Source organism: Solanum dulcamara, chromosome 2, assembly GCF_947179165.1.
Source record: "Solanum dulcamara chromosome 2, daSolDulc1.2, whole genome shotgun sequence".
Taxonomy (NCBI): Eukaryota; Viridiplantae; Streptophyta; class Magnoliopsida; order Solanales; family Solanaceae; genus Solanum; species Solanum dulcamara.
The window spans coordinates 2,323,088-2,345,494 of NC_077238.1; the positions used below are offsets into that span (position 1 = coordinate 2,323,088).

At 33.3% G+C, this 22,407-nt stretch overlaps 1 protein-coding gene and 1 long non-coding RNA gene across 4 annotated transcripts; both read left to right on the plus strand.

Annotated features, from left to right (window-relative positions):
• Positions 1 to 11,685: 11,685 nt before the first annotated feature.
• LOC129879958 (zinc finger CCCH domain-containing protein 65) lies at positions 11,686 to 18,098 on the plus strand. Of its 2 annotated transcripts, none has more exons than XM_055953720.1 (7): positions 11,686 to 11,927; positions 13,092 to 14,197; positions 15,330 to 15,398; positions 15,576 to 15,704; positions 15,796 to 15,846; positions 16,629 to 16,769; positions 17,024 to 18,098. In XM_055953720.1, exons 1-7 carry the CDS (start codon positions 11,771 to 11,773, stop codon positions 17,867 to 17,869), a joined length of 2,499 nt encoding a protein of 832 aa, XP_055809695.1. In that variant the 5' UTR covers positions 11,686 to 11,770; the 3' UTR covers positions 17,870 to 18,098. The 2 variants fall into 2 exon arrangements, with proteins under 2 accessions (XP_055809695.1, XP_055809696.1); XM_055953721.1 differs by lacking the exon at positions 11,686 to 11,927 and having other exon boundaries at positions 13,090 to 13,161; positions 13,226 to 14,197.
• A 306-nt stretch (positions 18,099 to 18,404) lies between these two features.
• On the plus strand, positions 18,405 to 20,762 carry LOC129879959 (uncharacterized). Of its 2 annotated transcripts, XR_008765309.1 has the most exons (4): positions 18,405 to 19,269; positions 19,395 to 19,535; positions 19,633 to 19,819; positions 20,163 to 20,762. It is a non-coding gene; the product is annotated as an uncharacterized LOC129879959 (long non-coding RNA). The 2 variants fall into 2 exon arrangements; XR_008765308.1 differs by having other exon boundaries at positions 18,405 to 19,535.
• The last annotated feature ends 1,645 nt before the right edge of the window (positions 20,763 to 22,407 follow it).

Here is a 22,407-nt window from a genome sequence, read left to right on the forward strand (position 1 = left end):
AACTAATGAATTTCGAGTATTGTATAATAAAATCAAAAATGATATTAGAATTGGGAGTCTTCTCTTGTGCAGATCTTATATAGGAAACTTACATAAATATACAATATTAAGAAAATATTTACCATCTATAGCAATAAAAAAAATTACTGAACACTTTTAATACAATTTTAATACATATTGCAGAGAACTATTTATAAAACATATATAATACAAGTTTTATAGATGGATAATACATTTATCACATACTTTAATAGACTTATAATATATTATGTCAGTTTCTTACTACACAAACATAATATATATTTTAAAATATTTATAATATATTTATATTGTATGCATAATTCACTTTTAATATAAGTGTAGATTTATCATAATATTGCTATGTATTTCTATAAATAATAATAAATAAAAAATATCGCTAAAATCAGTAATTAATTTTAAAAAAATACTCAAGTAATTTTTCCTCTTATAAACTGGACCAAAGCCCATCTAGTTGGGCTTTTATAAGAAATTGTCGACCAGATTTTGCTGCTTGAGCAAAGTTTGATGTTATACTATTTTTATAAATGGCTAAACTTTAAATAGTTTTGAAAGTTTTAATTTTCAAAATATTAATCTTGGAATATATAATTGATTCAGGAGTGTATAAAAAAACTAATTTTATATTATAACTCATATTTAAAAGATATTACTTGCAAGTTTTAATATAAATAAAATAATCTGTAATTGTATTTAAATAATTTTTAATATCTAATTATATCACATTTAAACAATTATGTGCTTGTATATAATTTCATTCATTTTGCTCAAATACCTTCCTTTCATCAACACTGGAACAACAACAAAATATCAAATCCAATGTAGTAGTTTTAAAAAGGGAAAAAAACATATTAACTGGAAATTGATTCTTAGTACAAGATAATAATCACCGTTAGCCCTTCTTACACCTTGTTTGGATAGTTGTTACCCGTTGTATTTTTTTTATATTATTAATTTATAGATAATGTTTGTTTTGATTGTTACTTGAATTCGATTGTATCGTATCGTTTAAATTTATCGTTAGGTAACAATGTAAAGATTCATTTTATATGACGATCGATTTGGTGTGATTGCGTCGTTACCGTAATATTTTCTTCTCATTTTGTCTTTACTTGTTATTTAATAATTCTATTTTATCATTTATCCTATCTTTTTATAATAGCTTTTACCCTACACCCTACAATTTTTTATAAATTTATTCAAATTATGGATGTGTGACATTATGTAACGATGAAAAATAATATAATTTATTCAAATATTATATTTATAAAAACAATACAATATATATATAAGAGAACCCTAGGCTAGATGATGTGTCACTCTCTTAAGGCAGAATTTCTATATATCTAATTTTTCTGATTTTTGCATATGTTCCACCTAATTATTTATTAATATAAATTTCTTTTCTTATTCCTCAATCACTTTATATCGTTTCGAAAACTGCTCTATTTAGTCTCTGGAACACGCCCATTCATGTCTTTTTAGTTTTGTCACTTCCCAACTCTTTCTTTGTCAGTTTCGTTACCTTTACTCATATTTTCTTCCTTTAATCACTTTTCTTTCTCCTTTAATTAATAATCAACTTTCTTCCTTTCTCTACGGCCTCTCCAAATAGATAATATATGTTTTGTACATATATTAAAAGGTGGCCTCTTCTCGTGATACTAATTCACTTTTGGGTTAGATCATAGATGGGTTTCTTTAATTATTGCTTTCGATTTGCCTGATTTTGAATCATTCACTTGTAATTTCTATCTACCGAGTTAGGGAGAGAGATATAGACTTGAGATTTGTATTGAAGTTTTGGGTATTTTTGGGACGGTTTTTATATAGTGAAAAAGATTTTTTGAAAAACAATTTGAATGAGAAAGTTATAACCAATGATTGTCTCAGAAAAAGTATTCAGATCCTACACTTGATTCCTTATATCAATTTATAATGAAAATTTATCCGATGTCATGCCAACAAGACTCGCAGATATGAGTGCCTTCTTAAATATTTTAATCAATATATTTATATATATATTCTTCTTCTTTCCTTCTTTATTCATTGTAAAATGAATTTATGAGGTTTTGATGTGTGCTTGAGACCTTTACAACTGAGAATGATGGAAGTTGTAGTATTCAATTGTTATTGTTTATTTATATATTTTTAGTTTTTCTATTTTTGTTGATCTTAATTGAGAATATTCCATTCTTGAACTGTGTTTGTAGCTTTTCCCCCGCTTTAATCGCACAAAATTGAAATATAAATTGTGTTTAGCATGTTAGCTTTAGATTTATTAAATTTTGATTTTATAATTTTTTTTACAGGCTAATTGGTGTGTTTGATTCAACGTTTGAATAATTTTATTTTTAGGGATATTCATTATTTGACTTTTAATTGACATTTTTAAGAGAAATTGTGATTTAGAGATATTTAGTGACAATATATTTTCCTTTTAGCGGTAATATTTAATGTTGAAAAAATATTTAGTGGTAATTGAGTTTACTGTCATTTCATAAGCCTAGAGGTGATTATTAACAAAAAATGATGAGAGCAAATCTATATATAATAGCAGAGGCAAAAACGTCATGTGTCAGCGCCATAATTATTCTTGAATTTTCACTTTTTTAAAAAAACAATTAAATATATATAATTAAAAACTGATTAACAAAAAAAAATTATACAATAAAAAATGCCAATTGACAAAAAAAATATCGACAACTTTAAAATTGAAAAAATTTCAATTCTAAATTTTTTTGTGGGAAGTTATCATATTTTTAATCTGAATTAACAACAAAAAAAATACAATAAAAAATGCCAATTGATAAAAAAGAAATTGACAACTTTAAAATTGAAAATTTAACAATTCTAAATTTTTTTGTGGGAAGTTATCATTTTTTTAATCTGAAACTGATTAACAAAAAATAGTACAATAAAAATTCCAATTGACAAAAAAAAAATCGACAATTTTAAAATTGAAAATTTAACAATTCTAAATTTTTTGTGGGAAGTTATTGTTGAGATGTAAAGATTAGTTAGGAAATTAGTTAGAAGCAGGGGTATTATGGTCAATTCCAGCCCTCTTAGTTAAACAAACTAACTACCAATTAGTTAGTTAGTTAGCCTAAGTAACTATATATATATATACATGTATATGTAATCAAGGCTAGCTGATTAGGGCATTTTGACAGAAGCCCAAATATGAAAAAATATCTTCCTCTCTCTCTACTCTAACTTCTCTCTATCTTCCTCTTCTTCTACATCTTGAGCTTAGATGTAGAATAGCTCAGATAATCTCATGGTATCAGAGCTTTGATCGCAGTAAGAAGCTCAGATAGTTGAATCAAAGACTCGAAAAATCAGAGTCAAGGATTCAATCAAAAAATCAGAGTCAAGGATTCAATCAAGGTTCAAGCTCAGTTTTTTTTACAGATCTGAGCTTCATCGAAGCTTCATCAAAGCTCAAACGAATTTCCGCAACAAAGAGCTAAAAGGATAAAGAGATGACAGGCGAAGCTACAGATTCAGCTCAACGAGTGGCTGTATCAGGTTCATCAAACTCGGCAGGTAATAATGGACAAAGTATTGACTATAATCATCCCTTATTCCTTAGTCCTACGGATGTAAGTGGTATTAGTATCATATCGTTCCAGTTGCAAGGCATTGAAAACTATACCTTGTGGAATCGATCAATAAAACTAGCTTTGCTAGGAAGAAACAAGTTAGGTCTTGTGGATGGTACATGCAGAAAAGAAATGTATAGTGAAGAGTTATGGGGCCAATGGGAAAGGGTAAATGCGATTGTGTTATCATGGCTTATGAACTCAATAACAAAGAGCCTACTTAGTGGAATTGCATTTGCGTCAAATGCTTCAAGTGTGTGGTCTGACCTGCAAGAGAGATTTGACAGGGTTGATGGATCAAGAACCTACAGCCTACACAAAGAAATAACCACTTTACAACAAGGAACAACGTCTGTTTCAACATATTATACGAGGCTAAAGGCACTGTGGGATGAGTTTGAAGTGTTAGTGCCTTCACCATGTTGCAATTGTGAGAAATCCAGAGGATTTCTAGTTCACATGAATAGACAAAAGTTGTATCAATTTCTAATGGGGTTGAACGACACATATCATCAAGCTAGGAGTCAGATTCTCATGATAGATCCTTTACCTACTATCAATCAAGCATATGCTATGATAGTAGGAGATGAAAGTCAGAAGGCTGTAGTGACAGGCATCAATAATTTGGGGCTTTATTCATCAAATTCTGATTCAATAGCCATGTACTCTAGAGTTGGAAATAGTTCAGGTATTAATAACAGGTTTAAGAAAAATACATCCTTAATCTGTGAGTTCTGTAAGTGTAGGGGCCACACAAAAGAGTCCTGCTATAAGGTGGTGGGATACCCCCCAGATTTCAAGTCCAAAAGGAAGGTTCAGAGTGCAAACATGGTTCATGCAGACACTAATCAATTTCAGCAGTCAGGTCAGGCTAGTTTCTCTTATGGTTTGAACACAAATGTGAATAATGAAGCAATATGGGATAGAAACAGCACAGGACAGCACAATGAAAACAAACTATCAGCAACTACCTCTAACAAGACAGCTGAGAAAGAGGTCAAGCAACTACTGCAGGGGTGTACATTCACAAAAGATCAGTATGAGCAGATTCTTATGATGATGAATCAACAGTCAGGATCAAGAGCCAATGCACCTGATTGCAATAAGGCAAATAATGCAGGTAAGGCCTTGTTTGTAACTGAAAATAGTGATGTGTGGATTGTGGATACAGGTGCAACAAACCATATGGTGTCTAAGATGGAAATGCTGCTAAAAGAGTCTGTACTTAAACTTGCCTCTTCGAAGGATGTGTGTTTACCAAATGGTGATACCACTCAAGTAACTCATATTGGATCTTGTAGTCTACCATCTAGAAGTCTGATCACTAATGTGTTCCATATTCCGAAATTCAAGTACAACTTAATGTTTGTTAGCAAAATAACCAAGGAGTTAGGATGTTCAGTCTCCTTCTTCCCTGATTTCTGTGTTTTCCAGGAGCTCTACACTGGGAAGGTGAAGGAAGTTGGTAGAGAAGAGGGTGGCTTATATCTGCTATGGAGCCAATTAAATCAAGATATTGCAAATAAGACTCAGGTTTCTGCCAATTCTGTAGATGCTGGTCAGTCAACAAACAAGGAATCCAATATGGAGTTATGGCATAAAAGGCTAGGACATGTATCTTCAGCTGTACTTGCCAAGATATTCAATATGAATAAAGTTAGTATGTGTAAGGTGTCTGAGTGCCTAGTGTGTCCACTTGCCAAGCAAACTAGACCTGTATTTCCTTCTAGCATCATCAAAAGCATTAGCTGTTTTGATTTGATACATGTTGATCTTTGGGGTCCTTATAATACACCTACATTTGATGGTAACAAGTATTTCCTTACAATTGTTAATGATTTTTCAAGAATGACTTGGCTATTCTTACTTAAGCACAAGTCAGATGTGTGTGTGTCTCTTAACCTCTTTCTAAAGTATACTAAGAATCAGTTTGGGAAGGTGGTTAAAGTTCTAAGATCTGATAATGGTACTGAGTTTGTTAACTCAGTATGTGATAGTATGTTCAAATCACTGGGTATTATACATCAAAGGTCATGTCCATACACTCCTCAACAAAATGGTGTGGCTGAGAGGAAACATAGACACCTACTAGAAGTAACCAGAGCCCTCAGATTTCAAGCTAAAATATCTATCAAATTTTGGGGTCACTGTGTGCTAGCTGCTGCTTATCTAATAAACAGAACTCCCAGTACCGTGCTTGAGTTTCACACTCCTTATGAAAGGTTGTATGGCAGAAAACCAAGTTTATCTCATTTGAGAACACTTGGTTGTCTAGCCCTAGCCAAGAACCTCACTGAACATAACAAGCTTATGCCCAGATCAAAATCAGCAGTTCACATGGGATATTCTGAAGTGCAAAAAGGCTATATCTTGTTTGATTTGTACAATAGCTCATTTTTTGTCAGCAGGGATGTTCAATTTAGAGAAGACATATTTCTATTCTCCAAGAATGATACTTTTACATCTCAGCAGTTGTTTGTAGACAACCTACAAAGCCTAGGTAATATAGCTCCACAGCTCCATCAAATGCCTCCATTCATAGTTTCAGGTACTGCTCCATCTGTTCTATCAGCAGAGGATACATGTGTGCATCCAAGTGGTGATGAGCAACACTGTGTGCCTACACAACCACCCACTGATACAGGTGGCTCTGAGGTATCTGGACCAACTATCACTAGAAGATCTGTCAGGTCCAAACAACCTCCCATTTGGCTGAAGGACTTTGTTTCTCTGACTGCCAAACATGATGTCCAATATCCTCTGTCCAACTATGTAGCCTATTCACATCTTTCACCATCTCATCAATGTTTTATTGCAGCTACATCCTCTGTGATAGAACCCACAAGCTATGCTGAAGCAATCAAAGATCCAAGATGGGTTGAAGCTATGCAGACTGAAATCCAGGCCTTAGAAAGCAACAACACCTGGGAGATCACTTCATTACCTGCAGGAAAAAGACCTATTGGCTGTAGATGGATATACAAGGTCAAGTACAAATTCACAGGTGAAATAGAGAGGTTCAAAGCAAGGTTAGTTGCAAAAGGTTACAGCCAACAGGAAGGAATTGATTACAAGGAGACCTTCTCTCCTGTTGTGAAAATGGTCACTGTCAGAGCCATTCTCTCAATTGCTGTCTCTAAGAATTGGCACATTCATCAAATGGATGTCTTCAATGCCTTCCTCCATGGGGACCTAGAGGATGAAATATATATGCAGCTTCCTCAGGGATTTGTCAGTCAAAGGGAGAAGGTGTGTAGACTAACAAAGTCCCTCTATGGGCTCAAGCAGGCTCCAAGGCAGTGGAATCACAAATTCACTGAAGCTCTAACCTCTCTTGAGTTCAAACAAAGTCAATATGATTACTCCTTGTTCATTAACAAGTCAGCAGAAGGTATTGCAATTGTACTTGTATATGTAGATGACATGTTAATAACTGGTAGCAGCCTTAAACTGATAGAAGACACAAAGCAGGCTTTACAAAGAGCCTTCAAAATGAAAGACTTGGGGGAGCTTAAATACTTCCTAGGAATTGAGTTTGCAAGAACCACAGAAGGTGTACTCATGCATCAAAGGAAGTATACCCTTGAACTTATAGCTAAGGTAGGACTATCTGCAGCTAAACCAGCAGGAACTCCCATAGACACCAACATCAAGCTCACATCAAGGCAGTATGATGATCATGTGAACAAGAGGCTGGAAGAATCAGAAGATCCTTTGGTAGATCAAGCTGCATATCAGAAACTCATAGGTAAGCTACTGTACCTCAACATGACAAGGCCAGACATCTCCTTCAGTACTCAGACACTGAGTCAGTTTCTAAATCAACCAAAAAAGTCCCATATGGAGGCTGCACTGGCTGCTTGCCCACTAACCAGGAAGTCAGTCACAGGGTTCATGATCAAGATGGGAAAGTCTCTGGTCTCATGGAAGGCAAAGAAACAAACCACAGTATCAAGGAGCTCAGCTGAAGCTGAATATAGAAGTATGGCCTCGACTGTATCAGAACTTGTATGGCTGCTGGGCATGTTGAAAGAAGTGGATGCAGATGTTGAGCTGCCTGTTCAAATGTATAGTGATAGCAAAGCTGCAATTCAGATTGCAGCAAATCCAGTATATCACGAAAGAACAAAGCACATAGAGATAGATTGCCATTTTATCAGAGAAAAACTGCAGCAAGGCCTGATAAAAGTAAGCTACTTACCAACTCAAGAACAACCTGCAGATTTGTTAACTAAAGAGCTGTCAAGAGTTCAGCATGAGCATCTTTTGTCCAAGCTAGGAGCTTTGAACATCTTTGCACCTCCTAGCTTGAAGGGGAGTGTTGAGATGTAAAGATTAGTTAGGAAATTAGTTAGAAGCAGGGGTATTATGGTCAATTCCATCCCTCTTAGTTAAACAAACTAACTACCAATTAGTTAGTTAGTTAGCCTAAGTAACTATATATATATACATGTATATGTAATCAAGGCTAGCTGATTAGGGCATTTTGACAGAAGCCCAAATATGAAAAAATCTCTTCCTCTCTCTCTACTCTAACTTCTCTCTATCTTCCTCTTCTTCTACATCTTGAGCTTAGATGTAGAATAGCTCAGATAATCTCAGTTATGATATTTTTAAATAAGAAATTTATCAGTTTTTAAAAAATAAACTGCATGTTCCTATCCCTAACTTACAAACACACGTTATATTATAATTTGAATTCAAAATCTAACCATAGCAGTTCAAATCACTAACCCGCCTTTGGTTATTTTTTTCTTTTAACATGTAAGGATTAAAGTTGTAACCTTTTCAATGTATCCAGACAATTAAAAGGTTCTTGGTGAGTAAATTTGTTGTTTTTATTTTGTTTGTGATTATCATATTTTGAATTTATATTTCGCAAAATTGATACATTAGATGCGGGGAAAAGGGATTCTCATATTGTTTACAGCAATGAGACAATAGTAGTAGTAACATAATAAAATTTGAAAACTTTTCTTTAAAATGTTGGGATCTAAAGCAGTGCTTAATCAATTTATGCACTCTTAAAAAATCACAACTTAATTTCGATATTCTCCTCAAAATGTCGCATATATATATATATATATATTTCAATTGATATAATATTACTTGTCCTGATCTATATCCTTAATTTTGTATTTGTTCCATGTTATAGGAAATCGAGACTTATTTGAACAAGTTGTGGCATAAAGAGAATGTTTGTCCACTTGAACGTTTAGATGAAATAAATTTTTTAGGTAAATTTTATTTCTCATGTCATATTTACTTTTATATAAAAGAGAGATAAATATTTTCATGTGTTATCACAACACAAAAGTAATAAATTTTTTATATCTTGGGATTGTATGTTATTTTCATTTAATTTTAGTGAAGTTAATCTAATACTTGCTTATTTCATTATTATTTTTTTGTTAGTTTTTCGTTCAATCATATATATTAACATGTTCTTTATTATTGAATTGTTGGTCATATCTTCACATATGTTAAAATGCTTTATATGTGCAATTGAGAAAGTTAAGTTATTATGATTTTGAGTCTCCTATTATATATAAATAGATAGTATCAATAAATGTGTAATATTATTTATTGTTATGATTTATGCATATTACACCTCTTTCTTATATATTTTTGGTACTAAACAGATAAGGTGGATTGTGTGTGCTAAAAATATTACAATTAGAATATGAATAAAAAGATGAATTAAAATGTCAAAAGGAGAAACTAAAAAATGTCTAATTAATTAGTGATTAAAAATGATATTTTCTTACAAAAAGGGTGATGATAAATAAGAAGTCATGATATATAACTACCGTACATAATGCACGTATGTCATTGAGAAAAATTTTTCAATTTTCTCATGCACGATTCACACAATCACTCCATGATCAGATACGGTTACAATTTATATTTGCACAATATCACCCACAAAAAAAGTAATAAAAAATGAAGAAAAACGATTTCGTTTTTTAGTGTGTGTTTCTTTATGCTGCATTAAAATAATTGAGTCTATTTTTGTTAATATAAAAAATTACATAAGAAAAAAGGAATAGTCGTTTTTAGCAAATCTGAAGATTTGGCATGGATTGAGACCTTCCCATCCAGATATCACATTATAGAAGGTTTTATCATATTTTTCTTTGTTCATCATATTTTTTAATCCATAAAAATTATATTAGTACTTCTTTGTTTATACAAATATTTTATTGTTCACAAAACACGAATATAATGTAGTAATGTGGCAAATGCATGGAAAAACAAATGGACTTGAGGTAAAGGGTGAACCTTTGAATACATTATGTTTTTCATAATAATTTACCTATTAAATTTTATTACATGAATCAAGTCCTCATTGATGTTATTCTTTCATCAAAAGATTTGAATTATTTCAGTAGTTATCAGCATTCTCTTTATTATATACTTAGATGAACTTAATTTGTTCAGGAGTTAGAAGAATACATTAAATAATATAATATGTTTGTAACTGACAAATATTCATATTATTAAGATATTAAGGTTTTTAACAATATTCTTGATCAAGAATATTATTAAAAATTCATAATATCTTAATAATTAATTTTGATTTTTTTTATAAGACATGTATATTAACAAACAAAACATTTTGACCATATAAATAAAAGTGAAATACTTTATTTTAACAAATATTAGTCTATGATTTTTTCGTTATTCAAAACATTTAAATGCTATCTATAGAATACTATTTAAAGTGAAATAACGATTTTATTCACTAATATTAATTTTTTTTCCAACTGAATTTTATGGTCAATTACAGTTTCGTTTTACAGATTACTTTTTATAATTTTGAAGAAAATGCTGATCAATTTTTTTAATTTGACATTCCAATCAAATATTGTCCACTCTCTTAGTGGAAATCCATACAGTAGAAAATGTGATGAATATTTATAAATATTTTTTGATTTTTATTACTTATATATTTTTATCATCTTTGATTAACTGAGATTTCTGTTGTAACAATGACATGCTAAATCTAGAGCCAGAAATATCGAGGTGTTGCTCAAATTTCCTTGCTAATGCAATGAAAAGGTGTTAGAACACAATCCCGACTAGAGGAATAAAATGGACAGAGTAATATTTATTCTAGATACTATTGATACTTTCAAAGGAGGAGAAATCATTCCCAATGTGATCATCAAAACAATTAAATTAAGTATTTGAACAATTCTATTTAGAAGCCGTGTTGCGTGCATTTTCCTCTTGATTTAAAAAGGTTTATGTATTTATGCTTACTTTTTCATTTATTCTTTTCTATTTTTTTCTTATAATATTCCCAAACTTTTTTTAAAAAAATTCTACCTAGTATTTGTTTTTATGTTAGAATCTAAAATATTAATTTTTTTGGATCAATATATTGTGTACGTAGTCCTAATATTGTGACTATTTTTATTGTGCCAGAAAATCTTTTGATAATAAAGTAGTTAGATAATATACATATTATTGTCCATAAAATTTAAATTGAAAAGATGTGAAAAATAAAATAAAATAAAATTTTTATGAGTAAACAAAATAAAATAGATTTGTTTTTATATTAATAAAAAGAGCACTTGATAACAATATTAAACCAAGTGATAAGCTAATAAAATCAATATTAACAATATAATAATTTTAAATAGTGAACAATGTAATAAAGAAAATTATGATGCCTACAAGGTATTTAATAATTACAAGATTCGTTATTTATATTCATATAGATTTGATTATGGGGATGAAGGAGTACATTTCATTGAGTAACAATGTGATGGACTATTTTTCTCAAAGTTATATGATTTTACATGATATAACAAGACATCACAATTTAAAACTATTAGAAATAATATTTAAATATTATCCACGCTCGCAGAATATGTATATTAATATAATATAATATAATATAATATAACACGATACATATCAACCATAGAAGATAATATTCTATCAATTTTTAAAAATATATACATAAAATATCTAATTTTAGTGGGACAAATTCATGTACCCCAATATATATATAAATATATAGCACATAAATTCGATGGATTCAATTCAATCAGCAGAATTGTACTCTGTTTGAGCGGCGAAATATCAGCGCGCCTGTGTGTTTTTGATCAACAATGGAGAATTCGCATATCGGCGCCCTAAAACCCTTGCAGAACCCCTACCCTTTACCTCCTCGCCGCCGACTACTCATGAGTAAAACCTACAGTATGCTGCTTCAGATTCTATCAAATTGCCCCAGCACAGACTCTACCATTGATAAACAAAAACTAGGTAATTTACTAAAATTTTATCTTATTTGCGTGAATTAGTAGAAAATGGAACTTCAACTATGAATTTATATGCTTATCTATCCAATTTGAGATGACGATAGAATGGGATGACAAATATAGCTGTATGAAGCAGAGTTTTGGCTCGTCACACGTCCATAAGATGAAGGTAGTGGAGATGACGATGTTCAGATGGATGTGTGGGCATACTCGGAGGAGAGATATGATTAGGAATGAAATTATACTAGACAAGGTGGGAGTGACATCAGTGGAACACAATATGAGGGAAGTGAGGTTGAGAGTGAGATGATACAGACACGTGAAGAGGTGGTGTGAGAGATTGGTTGTAGTAGGAGTTAGAAGAGGTAGAGGTAGGCCGAAGAAAATCTAGGGGTGGTGGTTAGATAGAACATGATACAAATTCAACATGATTGAGGACATGACCTTAAATAGGAATTAGACTAGAGAGTTAGTAGCTATATGACCTTAAATAGAAAGATACAGTGGTCGAGGGTTAGCCTAGAGAGTTAGTAGGTTGCTGAGAGTTGTCCCACTTTGTGTGGGAGAGGGAGGAGACTAGTCTCCTCCTCTCTTCTTTTCCTTTTAGCAGTAGTATTCAGTTATCACGTAGTTTCCTATTCTTCGATATGTGTTACTATCTGCTGCTACATTTGATTTACATTTTGCTATTTTGCTGCCTCTTTTCTTACAATCCTGCATTGGATACTTTTCTTTTGAGCCGAGGGTCTACTCGGAACAACCTCTCTACCTCACAAAGGTAGTGGTAAGGTTTGCTTACATCCTACCCTCCCTAAACCTCACTTATGGGATCACATCAGGTATGTTTTTGTTGATAGAATGGAATATAGCCTATTAAATCTATTAATTTGTTTTAGTTTTAATTGTTGTTTGTCTTAGCTTCTGAGTGTGAGTGTCTTTTCCCTCCTTTTGGTATCTTACATGCAACAAATTTATCTCAATGTGTGTTGTTGTGATGTTACATATGCTTCCGATAATCGTATGGTTACATGTGTACAATATATATACACACAATGATGGTTCCCACTCTAGTTTATAATTACAGCTTGACTTAAATCTAAGAAGAAACTAAATAAAAATTGTAGTTATATTAGCATGTTGGTATTGACGAAGCCATTTTAATTTACAGATGACAATGGCAGCAGTAAACTGGGAAAAGAAAATGAAGTCGGCGAATCGGTTGATCATCATCTCATCAGGTCTGAGAATTTGTTAGTTACTGGTCCTGCTCATAATGAGTCTGACAATCTGGTAGTGCAACAGGGTTCTGGTGATGGAAATGAAGGGAACTCTTATTATGGATGTGGAGATTTTACTGGTGCACAAATACAAGTAAATTCAGATCTGTCAAATCATACAAGTGATGCAATAGAAGGCAATAGAGGTGATTTTATAACAAATGATATAATTGATATGAATTGTTTGGTAGACAAAGCTCTTGGTTGTAACTATCAAATGGTCAAGGAACCCGGGAATAGGTGCAGCACTCAGGAATCGGAGGTGAAGGAACCTGATCCTGTCAGACAGGTAGAATTAGACAAAGAACCCAGTATTCATGATGTCAGTGCAGCAATAGAATCTTGTTTTGGGGCGGATGCAATTGCTGATTTCTCGCAACCTGCAGAGCTCTCTGGAGCGAAAATGGATGTTTCTGAGACACATTTGTCAGAAGAAATGAAGCATGGATTGCGGGTAAAAGAGGTGGAGTTGGAAACATTGATATCTTCTGCTGGAGCAACAGATTCGTCTGTCCATGTTCCTATGAATGAACAGATGGAGGAAGGGGAAGCTTTCGGAGATTTCATGGTTTTTGATGAATCAGATTATAACATTCTTAATGATGTTGGGAATGAGAAGAAGGATGAAGCAAATGAGTCTCCTGCTGACATTTTCGGAAGAGAAGAGTTTGCTTTTGATGTTCACGTTAATGCACCACAGAGGAAGGATGCTTATGCCTCTTCATCCGTTAATGTAGTTGATGAGGATAACACCTTTGTTGGGGGAGAGTTCATAAGAAAATTAAGAGAAGAGCCGCAAGATAATACTCAAAAGGTTTTCTGCTCAAAGGACGTCGAGACCAGAAAGGTTTGTGTGTATGATACCATTTTGGATGGTGAGAATGATGCTAAGAAAATAGGTAGAGACGTGAAGTTAGATCATCCTGCTGGTTCTCAATTTGACTCAACCTCCGGTGTAAATGCAAAAAAAAGAAAACACGTAAAAGTTGATGCTGAGGTATGATCACATCTTTCTATTTGTTAGCACTTAATTTATGTTCTAACTATTGCACTTTCCATTATGTGCTACTTTCAAGTCTGTTCTGGTTAATTCATTTTCTTTTCAGTTTTCCCAGTGTTAGGATGCAATAGGTGATTACCTTCTTAGCAATATTCTGACTTCTTCCAGCGATGGTTCTTCTTTACTTCACCATAAATGCGTGTCTTCTCTCGTATAATCAGCTGAAAAGTTGTTAGTTTGCTTGATATGGTTATTAAAAAACCTGTCCAGCTATCTTGCTTATCTTGGACTTGGTACATTCTCATGCATCTGTAAAACTATTTCCAATCTGCTATTGAACATAGCTCACTCTCTGTTTCAATGAGTGAAACTTCATATATGCCCATATGCACTTTTTATGTGGCTATTCCCAATTATAGACATTCCCAAAATCGGAAAAAGAAATCTGACCTTTAATCAATGTCATAAATGCATAAAATGTCCAGTCCTTTTACCATGCTTATTGACTATTATCAAAATCATCAAGACTTGACTATAATGCATTCTCCTCCTCCCCCCTCCAGAAAAGGAGGAAATGGTAGCAAGGACTTTAGTAGGTTTCTAAAGTTACTGATGCTGCATCTGCATACTTTGTATATGTTTATCTAAAGTTACTAATGCCACATCTGCATACTTCGAATATAGTGCATTTTCCAATTTTCTTGCTTGATCTGAGGATGGAAGGAAATGGACAAAGTAGAAATTGGATTTCTGTTATTGAAATTTTTCATAATGTTATAGTCTTTTAATGAGCATTTATTTGATAAGGTAAACTTCTATTGTACCAAGGTGGTACTGTTACAGTACTCCAGCTGCAGATATGAAACATACTTCTATGAGTCACCTAACTCCTCTAGAAAATCCATGTATTGATCCAAATTTTCCACAATACTATTACACCAGAAATGCAAAATTTATAATCATCTATTTTTAATGTATTGAACATTCAAAGTCATGTTTGTGTCTGCAAGTCAGTACGATAATGTAGATGGATACAGTATAGTTTTAAATTTGTCAGACATGAGTCTGACTTTCTATGTTTCATCAGCTGCGACTATTGTTATATTTGATTTTGTTCATCTTGTGACAGAATGAGAATATTGGTAAAAATGAAAAGAAGCGAGGTCCTCTAACCATGGAAAGCAAAGCAAAGAAAAAGGTGCACCATTTCGTTCTCTCTTCGTTTTCATTAAAATTGTAAATGAGTTAATCATCCCTTTACTGAATGCGGATGTTAAATCTGGTAGAATGATATGCTTATGCTCAGATTTTATAGGATCAAGTTGTTCATTCTTTAGTATGCCTCTATTAACAAAGGAACTTGTATATATTGTAGGCCAAGGACAGACTTAAACGTGCTGAAGAGAGAATAAAGCTTGGAGTTAAAAGGCTGAAGCTTCCACCAGTGATGAAACCAAAAGTCGTGAAATATTGCCTCCATTATCGTAAGGGAAGATGCTTAGAGGTAATTCAGAATTGTATAATATAGGGTAATATGATTTAGCAAATCTTTCAATGTTTTGGAGATCTGACCTTTTTCATTTATCTTCTGACAGGGTGAGAAATGCAATTTTTCTCATGATACCATCCCCTTGACAAAGTCAAAGGTCTGTTTTTGCTGCTTTTATTTTATTTTACCATATTGTTGCAAGCTGTTGGCGATGCTGGGAATTTTTGAGTCCTGCTGCTATGCTACTGCTTACCTTACTACCGAATTGAGAGTTGGAAATAGTCAATTTGAAATAGCAACCAGTGAGTTGGAATGTTTACTAGCACTCCAATCATCACCATATTCTGAAATCTTTTTTTTTTTTGATAACTTTGTCATAACGAGACATAGAACTAGAAATAATCATGTAGGTCAACCCCATAAAAGTTATATCTGCTCCCTTCCGTCTGGAATTAACAACTTAAATCGGGGTGGTGGGGGGTGGGACCTTACTATGTACGCATATTCCACATTTTAGGCTATGCTTTAAATTATGTAAGTTGTAGCGTTTGTGTTGATTAAAATTAGTACACATGTCAATTTCAGATTGTAGAGCTAGATCTGAGTGTCTAAGTATTTATTTTCTGTCTTCTATATGCTTAGTTTCTTATAGAGAAAGCAACTCACCAAGGCATAAAAATTTTGCAGCAGTTTTGAGGCTCCTGCCTCCTTTCATAGCGTCTAAGAAAAATCTTACTTGCTGTTTTAAGTTCCATTTTATGATTTTTGATTTGCAGCACTGCCAAATTGTTCAGAAAAGGAACAAAAATTTAATATCTCCTTTCCTCTAAAAGTATCCGTTGTTGGTTTTACAAGTATTTGTTTCTATCGTGTAGCCTAACATCCATGCTTCTACCTATGTTCTGGCTTCTAACTTTTATAAAGATCTTTCCTCTTCAGCCATGTTGTCATTTTGCACGTCAGACTTGCATGAAAGGTGATGACTGCCCGTTCGATCATCAACTCTCCAAGTATCCGTGCGAAAAATATGCATCCCAAGGGTTTTGCAACAGAGGTTCTAGGTGTTTATTTTCACATGAGGTATCTTCCTCCCTGCGATTCAACTTTTAACTTTTCTAATTTCTCAGTTGTGCACAATTTTTTATTTTCTTACATCTTTGAATGCGCGTTTTTTGGAAGCAACCTCTCTACCTCTTTGAGGTAGTGGTAAGGTCTGCTTACACTCTACCCTCCCCAGACCACACTTAGTGGGATTTCATTGGATATGTGTTTGGATGTGCGTTTTCCTCTATATCTCAAGATATTTAACTTCTTGTCTCACTGGCTTATATCAGGTAACTGCTAAGACAGAGGCAGTTACAAGTCCTATTGCTTCAAACTCTTTGATTCAAGTAAACACAAATGGAATGTCGCACAGAGACGTTAACTCCACATCTAGTTCAACTGGGCTTGTTCCCAGTAATAGCACTGAGCGAACTGTATTAGAGCATGTGCGAAAGCCAGCTGCATTAACACCCAAAGGTATCACGTTCTTATCTCGTGGGAAGTCTTTGCAAGGTGATGCCATAAAGCATGAAGAAGTTGGTTTATCCTCTAAGGCAGATGATGTTGACAATATTCAGAAACCGAATGGATTTATGAAAGGAGCATCTATGAGGACACCACAAGGAATAAACTTCTTGTCCTTTGGCCGAGCACCTTCGTCTGAGCCCAGTGGTGACACATTGTCAGGCATGCTTAATATGGATTATGGAGTTGATAAATTGCAGTTGGTTGACATGAAAGCCAAGTTAGGGAGCATCAATCAAATGTCGACTAGAACCCCTCCTGGTTCTGTACCTCGGGGTGTAAACTTCCTGTCAGTTGACAAAGCAGTAGAAGATAGATCGCATCCTAATGAGTGTCTCAGTGCTTCATCACCCATTCAGAGGAGACATAATGCACCAAATACAACTTCCAGTGAAATGCCGTTTAGGCAGTTGAGTTCTTTATTTCCAGCTGGGCAGTCCTTAATCCAGTCCGCACAAAAGTGCAATGCGGAAATTGCCAGCTCCTCAAAGGCACCGTTGCTTGCAAATACACCGAGCTCAATTCAAAAGGCTCTTCAGTCAACTTTAGCATTTGCGGCCAAGTTTGACTTGGGAGTCAAGTATGGAATGTCCAATGGTTCCCGACATTAGTTCCATAATCAATCATAAGGCTGGAAGTTCAAAGAATAGGTGAAGGAATTTAACGGCTTTCGACCGTGCTGCTCAATAAGTTATGAAGTCAGTCTGTATGTTTGAGTAGTGAAGTTGTCAGTTGGTTCTTTCCTTACCCTTTCATGTGAGAATGAGTTTATTTGAAAAACCATAAAACAACAAATACATCCTCTCGTCTTCAAAATATGACAAACTGAGCTACAAACAATATTTTTATGGTCTGCTATTCCTTGACATGTCTTAATTTATTTTTTGTGCTATATTAAATTCATGTGAAAGTAAATAAAGTTTTAATGCTTGTTGAATTGAAAGGCTGGCTGCAGTGGTGGAGCTAACGGTAAGTAAGGAAGCAGGTTCAATTGAATACCCTTCATCCAGAAATTACAGTGTGCTAGTAGTGTAAAAATATATATGTTCTTTTGTATATATATATATATATATATATATATATATATATATATATATATATATATATATATATATAACTGTTGAATCCCTTAACATAAAAGAATTTTGTAGGTATAGTATCTTTTCATTTCTTTGAATTCCTTTGTTAGGATTTCTGGCTCCAGCAATTGGTTAGCTGAACTGGTTATTTTATGTTTTCCTGCTTTATGCCCTATATAATGCTCATTACTAATTGAAAAAATAGTCTTTAGTAGACCTTGTCCCTCTTGATGAAATTCTAGATGTACAAATTGTAACTTCCATCTTGTCTCTTTGTACCCTGCTGAAAATTAAACAAGTTTAGGTGGTGTTAAGAGGCATGGAGGTGATAATGCAGACAGTAATCCCCTGGTCTTTCAATGTCACCAATATGTCCAGCACCTCTTTGTCGCTAGTTTTGGAAAGCTGGAAACTATGATTCAGGGCTTATTTTCAAGTCGTCCTTGAAAAATTCTTCTTTCAAGATGCTTTGATGACTTTAAATTTTCTATTAATTATGAGTCAGGCAGTGATTGCCTATTGTTTTTAAATTATTTGAAGTGATACAACTATTTTCTTCCTTTTTCCTGCCAGTTAAGATATGTATGTGTACTGAGGACATGACCTAAGATAGGAGGTTGTGGAGGACACGAATTAGGGTAGAAGGTTCTAGGTAGAAGTGCATTGTCTTGTTATTCGTCCATACTAGTAGTTGTAGTATTGCACTTATAGTTTCTTGTCCTTTGATTTTTGTTACTATTTATTGTTTCTTGTACTTTGATTTTTGTTACTATTTATTGTTTCTTGTACTTCGGCTATCATATGATTCTGTTGTAGTACTGTTTTGTTACTATCTTTTGTTTCTTGTACTTCATTATTTTTTCAGAATTGTTTTGAACTATTTTTCTTGAGACAAGGGTCTATCGGAAACAAACTCTACCTCTGAAATAGGGGTAAGGTCTGCGTACACTCTATCATCTCCAAACCCCACTTTGTGGGATTACACTTAGGAATGTTGTATTAATTTCTTGTATCTATTTTTTTAATGCATCCAAATTTGGAATCTCTGTCCATTCAGCCCTATCTTTTGAGAAAACTGTAAACACTGTTTGCAAGTAAAAGGGTTTTTATAGCTGGTGTAGCTGATGATACTGGATATCAGTGGGCTATTGCTAAGTCCCTGGCTGCTGCAGGTGCCGTGATTCTAGTTGGAACCTAGGTGTGCCAGTACTTGAAATTTACAATTCCTTGTGGTAATTCAGCTTGAAATCTCCGTATATCTTCAAATGTTTTGACATTTTTGCATTTCTTTCCAGGCCTTATACATTTTGGAAAACAAGTCTGCGACATGGGAAGTTTGATGAATCACGGGTGGTAAGCTAAGTTGCTCAGACTCTTCATAAATGTTGTTGCACTTGTGTTGGATTCTCCAAACATGTACTACTTTTGAAGGATTCGACAGGCCCCCAGTGACATTTTTGAAGAGTCCAAGCAACATAGGTGGTAAGAGTCTAAACTTGTGTTTCTTTAGTACTGCTGCAATAAAAGGCTTTATGGCTAAAGCATGCCTGAAGATGTAATTTCTAAGCAATGATATTATGATCGAATGCTAGCCTTTATCGGGCTTTACAGAGGGGGGAGGAAGATCGTAACTCATCATATGCTTGTGTGATTTTTTTTTTGTTGTGTTTCAATTGGATTATCCAATAATAATCTCTCTACCTCCGCGAGGTTGGGGGATAAGGTCTACGTACGCTCTACCCTTCCCAAACCCCACTTGCTGATTTCACTGGATATGTTGTTGTAATTGCTTTATCCTAAAACATGTTTTTTCCTCACCATGCAGATTAAAGCAAATAAGCGTTTTGCTGGTTCTTCTAAGTGGACATTTTGGGTATGTAGTTCTCCACATCCACACTTCTTTGTGCACGCTGAACAAAATGAACGAACTCAAACAGGGTTTTGCACACTAAAGAGCCAGAAAGTAAAATAAGTAAAGCATGCATCTTGATTGTTCTTTAGGTACCTTTTCAGGGCATGATACTGCATACTAAGCCAAGGGTCTACCGGAAACAACCTTTCTATTTTTGCGGTAGGGTAAAGTATATTCCACATTATATGCTATGTTTTAAATGCCATATGGTATATCCTTGGTGTGAAATTAATTTGTTTTTCTTAGGATCTTACTTCTGAGCATCTAGTTTCTGTCTACTATATACTTGAGATTCTTAGTGAGAAAGAGGCAACTCACCAAGGGGTGGGGGGCATCCTCATTTCATTTCTCTTTCTCAACAAATTAATGATAAACTAAAAGGGTGCGGATTAGGGAAGAAGATTAGTAAGTAATCGAGTGTTGTCGCGCTTTAGGTGGGAGATAAAGGGGCCTAGCTCCATCTCTTCTCAACTTATCAGAAGTAGAATTTAGTAATCAAGTGTTTTACTCTCAGTTGTTTCATTTTCTTTGTACCTGATATTTTCCTGTCTTATTTCCTTGCAATCATGCTTCAAGTAACCTCTCTACCTGTACAAGTAAGGATAAGATTTGCGTTTACCCTCCTCAGACTTCATTTATGGAATCACATATAGTGTCGTAAAATAAAGGGGTGGGGATAATAGAAATAAGTTGACGACCTTGTCAGCCACCTTTGACTATTTTTGCTTCTGTCTTTCTCAAATAATTTGTTAAAAATATATGTATTTGGTATAATGAGTATTAATTGGCTATAAGCACTTGAAAATAACAACTTTATAATTTTATTAAACATGATGTAACCAAACTGATAAGCTAGTTTTAGCTAATTTCTACCTCATGCAACTATATCACTATTTAAGTCATAAGTTGCTAAATGATTCCAAATATATACATAACATGAAATAATCCAAAAGCATCATTATCAAGTATCAACCCTGCATGTTCAAAACTATCAAAAGATTTTGGAGGGCTACTCAACCTATGTAAAATAAGTGAAATCAAGGTTTGAAGTTTATGGGTTCTAAATCTGCTATCGAATGCATAGTTAGTTTTAGTTACTATGTTTGGAATTAAATATTTATGCATAGTTAATAAAGAAAAAGTTACTGAGTTCATTAGAAGACATATCTTTAATTTTGTAGTTTTAAACATGTCACATGGAGAATTGAAATTAAATGGTTGTCAAAAAATAAAGTGAATATTTGTTTTGTAAAAAAATTCTTTTAAAAATAAGACAAATAAATTAAAACGGACTGATTGTGGAGTAATATCTTCTTGGGTCACTTATTGGACCAATTCTTTATTTTTTTATTTTTTATAGAAAAGCTAGAGTAAAATCACTCAAAAGCAAACGGAGAATACTATATAAAGTTTGTGTACATATATTTTTAATTAACATAAATTAGTGTGTTGTGTCCAAATATGTTTTCAATCCTTAATACGATGCTAATACTTTACTTTTTAAAAGTTTATTTTAAATTTGTTCTAATGTGCAGCTGTTGCTTAATATGTTGGGACTAGGAGATTCTCTGTCTTTATTGGAACTGGTCAATTTGATAATGCCTTAGTTGTAAACACAAAAAAGCTACAACCCATTTGACTTTATTGCTTTTGTTTGAAATTCCTATGGAAACACACACCTGAGTTGTCTTTTGACTTCAACGCCCACAATTATTACCTTTTTAAAAAGCATATATAAGTATATATTTTCCTCATTGTAATTCATGTGACATAATTTAAACTTAATATGAAATTTTAAAGAAAAAAATTAAATTTTGTAATTTAAAGTATATTTTATCTCGATTTATTCACTCCTGATATATTTTGTTGAACCGACTCAGTCTTTCTACCCCCTCGGTAGGAGTCATATTTGGATATAAACTATCCTTTTCAGACTCTATTTTTTAAATTATATTGAGTATGCTATTGTTATTGTAATCTGAAATGTATAGTCTATTGGAAAGAACTCCTTTTTTTCGTAAATATAGGGATTAAGTTCTATGTACATCTTATTCTGTTATCGTTAATTTTATTTGTGAGATTACATTGAGTATTTTATTATTGTTATTTTAATCTTAAATATATTATAAGGTTTGTGAGGAGATAAAATTACTTCCTC